Source organism: Octopus bimaculoides, chromosome 9 (assembly GCF_046866305.1).
Source record: "Octopus bimaculoides isolate indiv1 chromosome 9, ASM4686630v1, whole genome shotgun sequence".
In the NCBI taxonomy this organism is placed as follows: domain Eukaryota; kingdom Metazoa; phylum Mollusca; class Cephalopoda; order Octopoda; family Octopodidae; genus Octopus; species Octopus bimaculoides.
Window position 1 is genome coordinate 65447023 of NC_142936.1, and position 12500 is coordinate 65459522.

At 32.2% G+C, this 12500-nt stretch overlaps 1 protein-coding gene across 2 annotated transcripts in view; it reads left to right on the plus strand.

The window, feature by feature from the left end:
• LOC106872511 (gamma-aminobutyric acid receptor subunit beta) overlaps window positions 1-12500 on the plus strand; it is a 507542-nt gene that overhangs the window by 488136 nt on the left and 6906 nt on the right. Inside the window, exons 10-11 of one of the 2 annotated variants that reach the window (XM_089357611.1) lie at window positions 5594-6232; window positions 8446-8926. In XM_089357611.1, the coding sequence (XP_089213737.1) occupies window positions 5594-5974 (381 nt within the window). In that variant the 3' untranslated portion in view covers window positions 5975-6232; window positions 8446-8926. Of the gene's footprint in view, window positions 1-5593; window positions 6233-8445; window positions 9891-12500 lie in introns of those variants that run through there. The other variant, XM_089357610.1, reaches the window with a different exon arrangement.

Consider the following 12500-nt stretch of genomic DNA (forward strand, 5'->3'; position numbering starts at 1 on the left):
CTGCAGCACATTGATGGATTCTTCTCATATCTACATCAGCTCCCCAGCTCGTTTAGAATATTGCCAATGGATTTTCTTGCTACAGTCACGACATTCCCTTGAAACTTTCTTACACTTTTTTGTTGCTTTAGTGTGTGGTACGTCCTCATTATCATTATTATGATCAGGGAGGTTAAGTTTTCGTCTGTATTTATAAGCCTCCTTTGAGACTGAGTGCAGTTCCTTACCCTGTTTGTGTTGTCTTACCAGCTGTATCATCCAGTCGGTGTTACTTTGGAAGTACATTTGAAGTCCTATTGTGGTTGTTTTATAGGACGTTTCAAGTTGGATTAGGCCTCTACCGCCTTTTTGTGGAAGTAGATCCTGTTGGCGTCTGATTTTGATTTATGCATCCTGTTTAATGTCAACAGTTTCTTGGATTTTATGTCCATAGTTTGGAGTTCATTCAAATTCCAATTAATGATATTAAGGCTATACTGGACAACTGGTACTGCCAGAGAGTTAAAAGCTTCAATTCTATTCTGGCAGTTCAGCTCAGTGTTCAGGACCATGCTGATATATCTTGATCCCAAGATGTTTATAAAAGCCTTCTTGATCCATATCCTTGATAGTTGTATCATTATTAAGTTGGGTTGAGGAATTAGCTATCAGTTTACCACGTTTTAATGTAGTTTTTACACACTTAACTAAGCCAAATTCCATATTGATGTCATCAATTTTTTTTTTTTTAGTTACCAGTAGCATTTTCAGATTCTTGTCATATAATTTCAGATCATCCATGTAGAATAAGTGTGAGATGATCTTATCAAGCGTTTTGTATCTGTAATTTGTTCTGTTCAACTCGTGATACAAGAGAAATGGGGAAAGGCAGAAGAGAAGAGGGGAGATGGAATTGCTACGATCTATTTTGGTACTCTTTCAGACACTCAAACTGTTTTCGTGATTGAGAAACAATTTCGTCTTCCACATTATCATATTATGTCGCAGTAAACCTTGTATATATTTAGTGATTTTCAGATCTAGCTATATAGGACGCTGTCGAATGCTTTACGAGAGTGAATCTGTGCTGTACTAAGGTTTCGTTTTTTCGATGAGCAATTTTCGAATATCATACGATTTATTAATAGCTGGTCTTTGTAGCCGTATGAGTTTGTTTTGCATACTTTTTGTTCAAGAGAAAGGATGTTGTTTTGGTCGAGTAATTGGTACATCCATTCGGTGAGAATGGATGTAAGCATTTTATACATAGTTGTCAAACAAATGATCGGCCTGTTGTTTTTTGAGTTTTTGTTTCGTTCATATTAGGGAGTAGGTATGTTATCCCTAATGTGAACCATCTTCGAGTCTTTTCAGGGTTTCTGATGATGGCAAAGAAACATTCCATTGACTGACGGTGTAATGAAGAGACTTATTAAGTCAGCGGTTTGGGATTTTATCATGTTCAGACTTCCAATTATGAGCTTTAAGTAGAGTTAGTTCCTGCATAGTAATATCCTCCTATTCCTGTTCTTCATTCTCAACCATTCTTTCTTCTTCTCTCCCTACCTAGTCTGCTTCCTTATTAAATTCCCTTCCAGCTCTCCATATGCTATTCCAGAATGTCACTACTATCTTTCATATCAGGTGAGTCTTTTACTGAGAACGACGGTTTCCCTAACTCTGTAGAATTTCTTAGCATCAGTTTTAAATATCTTATTTTATCAATACAATTTGTTTCTCTTTTCATATCTGTGCAAGCGGTAGGCCTTAACCTGAACCTTTTGTTTACCATCTCTTTTGCTCTTCGGACTTCATTCGTGTTTATCAGATTGTACATTCGCTTCATCTTTCTAGCCATTCTCGTCTTTACATTACCTCCTTTGGAGAATTCGTCTAAGATCGATAATACCCATCGGAAGCTCTGAATTTCCTTATTTATGAGTTCTTTCCATCTTGGCGGTTCGTGTTCTTTTCTTGTTTGTTTGTTTTTTTTGTTTTTTTTTTAGGAAGCTTTTCTTTCATCTTGACGCCTATTTTCTTTGTGGCAACAATAGATGTTGGGTATATAAAATGGGTTAATGAAATTAAATTTGTCTCAGTTTCAGGGTGAAGCTGCTTCATGGCATAATCATATATTTTGACTGTACAGCGATTTGATTTGGTGTTCTGAAACTTTGGTAATTAATCTCGTTCGTTTCTAGATGTTTAGAAATACCGAACTCTCTCAAAATATCGTTTTTTTTTTTGGGGGGGGGGGTCTTTTTGCCTCAAGTATCTTCTCTCTGGTGACTTCAGCGAATGCGTTAGCCATTGCAGCTTCAGGCTCATTCCTACTTTCTGCAACCTCAGTTTCAGCTCGTTAACTACTACTTCAGAGTATTATTATTACTATTATTATTATTATTATTATTATTATTATTATTATTATTATTATTATTATTACTACTACTACTACTACTACTACTACTACTACTACTACTACTACTACTACTACTATTATTATTATTATTATTATTATTATTATAGACAGGCACACACGCACACACATACATGCATACATACATACATATATACATACATACATACATACATACATACATACATACATACGTACATACATACATGCGTGTGCGTATAGTCATATGTGTTGAGTGTATTCGTGTGTGCGTGTATGCAAATTAGAAACTCTTGGGCGCAGCCTATTTGGCACCGTTCATCTGCCACCACCCATTTGGACTCAAAATATGAATATGCATATGTTTCTTATTAACATTTAGCAGAAGTAACTGAGTGACTCAAGGTCCGAGAGTTTCGTGTGTTGGAACCTTTATTCACTCTGTTACTTCTGCTTACATATATATATTTGAGTGTGAACGTGTGACCGTATGTGTGTGCTTAAAGTGCACTTACATGTTCTCCGATAAGAAATTAAATATCCCATTCTTATCTTTTCAAATCCTCTTTATTTTTCATTCGTAATTTTTTCTTGGTTTTCTCTTTTCGGAGGTGGACCAACAGATTCTTTCGAATTTTATTTCTTTATAGTTTATTTGTTTGTTTTGATTTGTTTTAACTTTGCAATAAGTCTCTGAGAGGAAAATGTTGAGAAATTCCTTAATTTCTAAAAGCATCGCAACCAAATCAATATATCAACTACAAAATTCCAATATAAAATTTTATATTGAATTTTAGTCTTTCTGTATCTGTAACCTGGAATTTCATAGGAGGTAACACAAGGGAACTGACTTAATAAAAGTCAAAACATCGGTGTTATAATGATCTGGTGATGTTGTAAGATGTTATACAAAGTGATGCATGCTGTTAGTACATTCTGTCTCCGTAGATAAATTTACACCGCACGGCCGATCTTTCTACAACTTTACCAATAAAGCTATATTGTCATTTTGATCGTACATATTCTGTAGCTTAGTTTAATCAATTCTTGTGGATGTAATCAAATAACTTTTATAAGCCTTTTATTGTGTCTATGTAAATGGTGAGATGACAGAATCGTTGGAAGTATCGGAAAGAAAGTCTTGCGATATTTCTTCTGACTCTTTACGTTCCGGATTCAAATTCGGCCGATATCAACCTTACATTTCCTCCCTCCGAGGTCAATACTTGATTGGTACTTCATTTTATCAACTCCGAAGGGATGAAAGGCAAAGTTGAACTCAGTGAAATTTGAAATCAAAACATAAAGGGCCAGCAAAACATACTGCGAGGCATTTTGTCTAACGTTCTAATGATTCTTACTACCCACTACCTTGCTGCTGCTGCTGCTGCTACTACTACTACTACTACTGATGAAAATAATAAAAATGGTTTCTGTTTTAGGTACAAAACCAACAATTCTGATAAGAGCGTGTTAGTCGATTACATTGATCCTTGTACAATTATTACCAAAATAGTTATTAGTTATTTCTTTTTGCGTTCTGAGTTCAACCCACGTTGCAGTCAACTTTATCTTTTATCTGAGGTGGATAAAATAATTTTGCAAGCCTTCTTTCACACAAAAAAAAAATTACAGTATGGAGCATTTTGCTGAACGAACTAAAGCCTTGTTGCATTTTATCCACAAAGCAAGAATCAGCTTTCCACAATCCATCACAGAAGCACGCAAGAGGAGGAGAGGAAGAGTAACTTACTATACTTTGCCAACGGCATTAGGATTTTCCCTCTTGCATCTAAGAAAGATTTGGAGACAGCCCTATCAAATGTTTAAGTTAAATCTCTTTTATTGAGAGGAGGATGGCGTGTGGCACTGTATGTGTGATATTTAAAACAAATGATGGACTAAAGGGTAAAGCTAAATTATCCGAGACACACCTACCCATAAATTAGTGCCAGACAGTTTGAGAAGAAGACACAAGTATTACCGTCAGAGACTCGGTAACAACAGCAGCCAGTAGTTAGTCACTTTAGGAGCACAATGTGGATAAGGAGTCAATGGCGACAACTTTTGGGGATATGTGGTCGAGTTGGTCACCATGGACATACAAGTCCTTGTGACCTCACAAGATCACAAAATGATAGCAAACCTTTGTTCTGTAGAAGGCGTTGAGCAACAAACCTTAAAACTTGGTATTCCAGAAAAGGGCCTAGCTGCTACACATGTCGCAATAAAATCCATTTCAGGGTTTCATGCACGGAAAGCAACAGCAAGAACAAAAGCAACAACGAGTGTAACTCAATGATGATGGGCAGTTTTAAGGCGACACCAGGCACAATTCTGGAGACGTCGAAAACTTCCATGCGCTCATTATTAAGTGCGATTTATGAGACCCACAGAACACACACAAAACTTTAGCCATTAAATTTACTGTTCTTAACAAAATGTAACATTGTGTTAGTAATTGTTGGCACTCCGTCGCTTACGACGTCGAGGGTTCCAGTTGATCCGATCAACGGAACGGCCTGCTCGTGAAATTAACGTGCAAGTGGCTGAGCACTCCACAGACACGTGTACCCTTAACGTAGTTCTCGGGGATATTCAGCGTGACACAGTGTGACAAGGCTGACCCTTTGAATTACAGGCACAACAGAAGCAGGAAGTAAGAGTGAGAGAAAGTTGTGGTGAAAGAGTACAGCAGGGTTCGCCACCATCCCCTGCCGGAGCCTTGTGGAGCTTCAGGTGTTTTCGCTCAATAAACACTCACAACGCCCGGTCTGGGAATCGAAACCGTGATCCTATGACCGCGAGTCCGCTGCTCTAACCACTGGGCCACTGCGCTTCCACAACATTGTGTTAATGGTGTATCTAAAACAAAATCTGTATTAGAAACGTATGCTTATTAAGCTTATCAATTTTTGTTTGTTTGTTTGTTTTTTTGTTTTGGGGTTGTTATTTTTTCTTCTTTTTTATTTGCTTTTTTGTGAGAAATACTTTGAGCTTGATTGTAAATTCCCTTAAATTGCGCCCAGTAATATCATCGAGAAAATGTATAAACGTCACACCGATTAATTTCCCTATTACTTTTTTAAAAGATATAAAGAATTTATGCATAGTTTGAGAAAAAATCTAACGACTTGAGAATTAATGCATAGTTTGGAAAGAAATAACGACAGTTTAAAAAAAAAATTAACGAGGTTTTTTTCTGCTTTCTAATTTCAGAACGATGTTTCCGATAATATCGAGTTACGGGACCTGCGACTATCCCCTATCTTGGGCATCCGAAACACGCAAAACTTCAACATAGATGTCGAAGAAAACTCTAATACATCTCCAAGTATACACCTGGGTTCATCGATGCCGAGAGCTGCAGTTAGTCGAAGTTACATTGGCAACAATTTAATACGTCGCAAGTCAGCCTCTGGCGCCTTACCTAGACGCCGGAAGCTTTTCACTCACTTCCGCCAAAAGGCGAAAAATATCAAAGCCAAAATACCCAGAGTGCAAGATGTAAACACCATTGACAAATACGCCAGACTTATGTTTCCGTTATTGTTTATAATATTCAATGTGTCCTACTGGGCATTCTACTTAATGCAATGACTATTACACACACGACACAAACTAAATACACACATATTCTTCACCTATTTGTTCTTCAAATTTACAACCTTAAGCGCTACTTGAACCAAATTCATCCCCAATATATCACTACTTTATATTAACACTAACACTACAATTTATAAGACAGTTTTTTTGTTGCGGCTACAGATGTTTTACAATGATTATATTTGGAATTCGTTCTTCTTCAAACATTTCATCCTGGCTGTCTAAAATTTGATTTTCTCTCAACTTATTCCGGTATAGTATTATTCTTTGATTCTCTTTGTTTTTTTTCACACAACACTACGACTCTCTCTCCCTCTCTCTCTCTCCTGTCTTCTGTATACATATATGGAAACATATATGTATGTAGGCATGTATATATATATATATATATATATATATATATATATATATATATATACATGTGTGTATATGCATATAATTATTCTCTCTATCTATTTCTTCCTCTCTCCACACAGCTCGTTGCAAACTAGCTTAAACTCCCATGATTCAATATCTGTTCGTCTAAATCATTTCCGCCCACACCATCGTCTTCCAGTTTTAGCTGATTATATAATATTTCCATTGATAACTTAATTGCAAAGCATTTCTTAACTCGTTCTTTGATCTTGCTTTCTACGGATATTAGAATAGTTCCGACGTTTAGAAGAAATTTTACTAATGTGTATCGATAATGTGCTTTGATTGTCTCAATGATAATAATAATGCATTGAATCACGAAGAGTTTTTAGTCTATATTCTATTATATGTGTGTGTGTATGCATATACGTGGGTGTATGTGTATATGTCTGTGTGTGTGCCTCTCTCTCTCTCTCTCTCTTTATATATATATATGTATTTATATATTTATACATATATATACACACACATATATATATATACATATATACATGCATACATATATGCATGCATGCATATGTGTGCATATATACATATGTATGTATACCAATTTATAGATGTAAATATAACAACACACACACACACACATATATATATATATATATAAGAAATAGTGGTACAACAAGGTGCCAGTTTTTGCTGGAAATAGCAGTCTATCGAGGTCGACTTTGCTTTCATTCCCTTGAGGTCGATAAATTAAGTGCCAGTTGCGTACTGGGGTCGATTTCAGGCCTTGTGCCAAAAATTTCACGTCTTGTGCCAATAGTAGAAAGATCATCATCATTATTATTATTATTATTATTATTATTATTATTATTATTATTATTATCATCATCATCATCATCATCATCAAAACGGCGATCTGGCAACATCGTTAGCACGCCAGACAAAGTACCTCGCAGCATTTCTCCTGGCTTTACATTCTGAGTCCAAATTCCGCCGAGGTCAAGCTTGCCTTTCATCCTTTTAGGGTCGATGAAAAAAGTCGATGTAATCGACTGTCTCCCTCCCACCAATTTCAAGTCTTATTATTATTATTATTATTATTATTATTATTATTATTATTATTATTATTATTATTATTATTATTATTATTATTATTATTATTATTAAGGCGGCAAGCTGGCAAAATCGTTAGCATGCCGGACAAAATACTTCGCGGCATTTCTCCTGGCTTTACATTCTGCGTTCAAATTCTGCGAAGGTCGATTTTTGCCTTTCATCCTTATGGGGATTTATAAAATGAGTAGAAGTTAAGTACTAGGGTCGATGTAATCGATTAAACCCCAACAAACAATTCCAGTTCTTGTTCTTATCTTTATCATTACTAAAACGGTGAGCTAGCAGAATCGTTACCACGTAGGAAAAATGCTTTGTAGTAATACTTCCGATTCTTTACTTTCCGCGTACAAATCCTGCCGAAGTCAACTTTGGTTTTCATTTTTTTCTTGTTTTTTTTTTGGGTGGGGGACGATAAAATAACGTATCATTTAAGTACTGGAAGTCGATGTAATCAGCTTACAGCTCCCCTAAAATTGCTGGTTTTGTGCCAATATTTGAAACCATTATTAAGGCAGTGAACTAGCAGAACCATTACCGCGTCGAGCAAAATGCTTAGCAGCATTTCTTCCGGTTTTTTTTTTTTTACGGTCTGAGTTCAAATTCTGCCGAGTTCGACTTTTAATTGAGGCAATAAGAATATTGCCTCTATTGCAGTGAGCTGGCAGAATCGTTAGTACGTCAAGCAAAATTCTTAGCAGCATTACGTCTGTTTTTACGTTGTAAGCTCAATTTCTGCCACGGTCGACTTTGCCTTTCATCCTTCCAGAGTCGATAAAATAAGTACCAGCTGAACACTGGGTCGATGTAATCGACTTAACCACACCCCTCGAAATTTACTGGACTTATGCCTTCCTTAGAAACAGTTATTGTTTGTTTTTTTTTGCATTTGTATTTTTGTCAGTAGTGATGTTGTTTCTCGTTTTTCTTTTGCTGTTTTTCAATAATTATTTTCAGTATTAACGAAGATATTTTTTCTTGTATTTCAGCTAAGGAAGACTGGTCTTATTACAAGAGACTTTTTCTAACGACACCAAGACGTTAAAAATGACGTTTTGACATCTAAAAGCACGACTTAGGTCAGAGTGAAAAAAGAAAGTACAGATAAGCTTTGGGTTTTGTTTATTGGTTTTTGATTTGGTTTGGTTTTTGTTTGTTTTATTTTTCTTTTGTTTTTATGGGGGTTGTTTATGGAATCTGGGTGGGATGAATTCTTTGTTGGCATTTCGATATTTCACGACTGGCATTGAAGTCATTAGTTTTTGGTACCATTAAAAATATTAAAGAACTTGATACATCTACTCACTTCGACTTAACTCTATTCTAAAGAGATTGACTGGCTCATAGATTTACCACAAAAAATTGGTATAATGTATGCTGGAAAGTTGCAGTTAAAATTGATTACGGCTTAAACTGATAATGAAATAAATTATTATCGAATTAACTGACTAACTTGTCCAACAAAACAAGGTAAAAAAATATATATCGTATAGCAAAATTAATTAATATCCAAGTGTTTCATCAAACTTGTCATCTTCCAACATGAAACTTGAGTTACATACAATCTAATAAATGTGTAGATGTTTTAATTAACCTGTTAACATATTATGCTAAGCGAAGGACGATTGGAATTTTCAACCCAAAGTTATTGATTGGTTTTAGTATCTTTCTATTAATTGGATTTTTTTTTTTTTTTTGGTGATTGATGGCGGTCGAAATATTGATTTCATAGAACTAGAATCAATTCATAAACCGAAGAGGGCAATGGAATCCAGTGAGGGGTGAGAAGGGAGTTTAATTTTTTTTTTTTTTTTTTTACATGAACTGAAATTGTAATGTGAACTCAAATCGAAATTTACGATTATTATCATTATTTTTTTTTTGTTTTTGTTTTTCAATAATAAATAAACAAATACATAAAAGAGCTGGAATTTGAATTTTCTATAAAGATTATTTACAATTATTTTTTTTATTTTTTATCTTTATTTTTTCATGAAATTTCAATTCGAGTACATAATTCAATTTCAGAGTATCTCACTTTACCCTCCATACTGCACCTCCATCTTCCTCTTCTCGAATTCAATCCAGTAAACAAAATATATGTAACTTATTTATTTCAAATTTTCGACCAAAATAAACACAAGATGGTTTCTTTTTTAAAAAAGAATGAATGATTCAAAATTCCTATCGTTGATTATTGAACAGATTATTGATAGAAAGGTTTAATCAGTTATATATATATACATACATATATTCATATATATATATATATGTGTGTGTGTGTGTATGTGTGTGTGTGTGTGTGTGTTATATACATATACACATATGCATATATATATATATATATATATATATATATATATATATATATATATATATATATATATATACGTATACATGTGTGTGTATAGAGAGAAAGAAAGAAAGAAAGAAAGGGGGAGAGATGCTAGATACGTGTATAAGCATATAAATATATATGTATAGATATATATAAATGCATGTGTGTGTGTGTGTGCGTGTGTGTGTGTGTGTGTGTGTGTGAGTGTGTGTGTGCCTGTTTGTAGGTATACGCGTGTATGGGGAGATACATACGTAGAAAAAGATAATTATTGTTATTATGTTGGTTGAGAAAACGTATTACTCTTTTCTGTGGCATGCTAACTTGGAAATAATTAGACAATCTGCCGTGTGAAAGAATTGATGATAGAAGCGGTAGGGTGTCAGACAAAAATGCTTTATGTTATTTGTGACGCCTAATGTACAAGCCCACAACAAAATTTACAATATTTTGGGGCTGGCTATCTTCATTTAGTTACAAACTACTATTATTAACAGGATGTGAGTCCCAGAATTGGTAGAATCCGGTTCAAAATGTTGTATGATACCGAACTGGGTACCTATAAGTTTTTATTTGAAACCTTATCAGATCAACATACAGCTTTATTCTTTAATAATATAAGACAGAAAGAAATAGAGCTGATTTAATCGATTGCTCACCTAACACCAATTCAGATGTATGGCTTTGGGCTATTAGTGACAAAAGCATAAGAATTCATCATCATTAATATAAGAGGGATAGCATGCCAAAATCAAATACTGTAGAGATAAAAGTAAGTTCTATTTAGTCTTAATTAACAAAAAAAAAATGTCAATAAAAAAGTATTTTGAAATTTCATTTCCCGGTCTGTCTAACAATATCAGGAATTTCAGATCTGCTTTGACAAAACAAAAGAGCAATTCCCTCAAGATCTATTGAAACTAAATTAAAAAATAATGTATGCGGGATTATGTTCCAGGGGAGTTAACTGAGTATACTTCAAGAGAAGGCATGAAAGAAATTGATACTACAACAAAGGAAAATAGAAATAGAAGCATGAAAACCCCCCAAAAAACGTATGTGTGTGTGTATGTGTGTGTGTGTTTGTGTGTGTGTGTGTGTTTGTGCATATGTATGCATGCATGTATGTATCTATCTATCTATATATGTATGTATATAATCACATACATGTCTTTATCCATAAACACACGTATAAATATGTGCACATAGACATGTACAGGTAGGTATATGTACACATATATATACATATATGTATATATATGTATACGTATACATATGCGTGCGTTTAATGTATGTATGTATATATGGATACACACACACACACACACACATATATATATATACATATATATATATATGTATATATATATATATATACATATATATATATATATATATATATATATATATATATATATATATATATATACATATATATAAACATATATATATATATACATATATATATATATATATACATATATATATATATATATATATATATATATATACATATATATATATATATATACATATATATATATATATATACATACATATATATATATATATACATATATATATATATATATATATATATATATATATATACATATATATACATATATATATATACATATATATATATATATATATATATATACATATATATATATATATATATATATATATACATATATATATATATACATATATATATATATACATATATATATATACATATATATATATATATATATATACATATATATATATATATATACATATATATATATATACATATATATATATATATATATATATACATATATATATATATATATACATATATATATATATATATATATACATATATATATATATATATATATATATATATATATATATATATACATATATATATATGTATGTATAAATATGTATATATATATATATATATATAATATATATATATATATATATATATACATATATATATATGTATGTATATATATGTATATATATATATATATATACATATATATATATGTATGTATATATATGTATATATATGTATATATATATATATATATATATATATATATATATATACATATATATATATGTATGTATATATATGTATATATATGTATATATATATATATATATATATATATATATATATATATATATATATATATATATATATATATATATATATATATATATATGCTTGTGTGAATATCTATCTATTAACAGTTTTATTCAAAGTTATATTACTAAAATTTTCACAGACACAAGAACACGTTAAATCATTTCGATGTAATGATACTGCGTCGTCACTTTGAAACGATCAAACTTGCCTTTTGTGTCTGCGAAACTTTCAGTAATGCACATCTGAGTCATCCTGTTAATACAAATACTTAGCTACCTTCTTGACATGTACTAAGTTTATTTTCTTTACAATTTTACACCTATCGATATATATATATATATACAGCTTTTTATCATACTATTTCATTAAATACACGACTGTTCAAGTTATATCATTTATATTTTAGAGTTTTCGTATATTCTTATTAGCTTTTGCTGCTGGTGTGGAATAAATATACTCTTTAACTTCGTATTCGAAGTTTCCAGACCTTCATAGTCTCATTTTCAAGAATTGGAATAGTTTTGGTGTCTCTCTGTGTGCGTGTCTGTGTG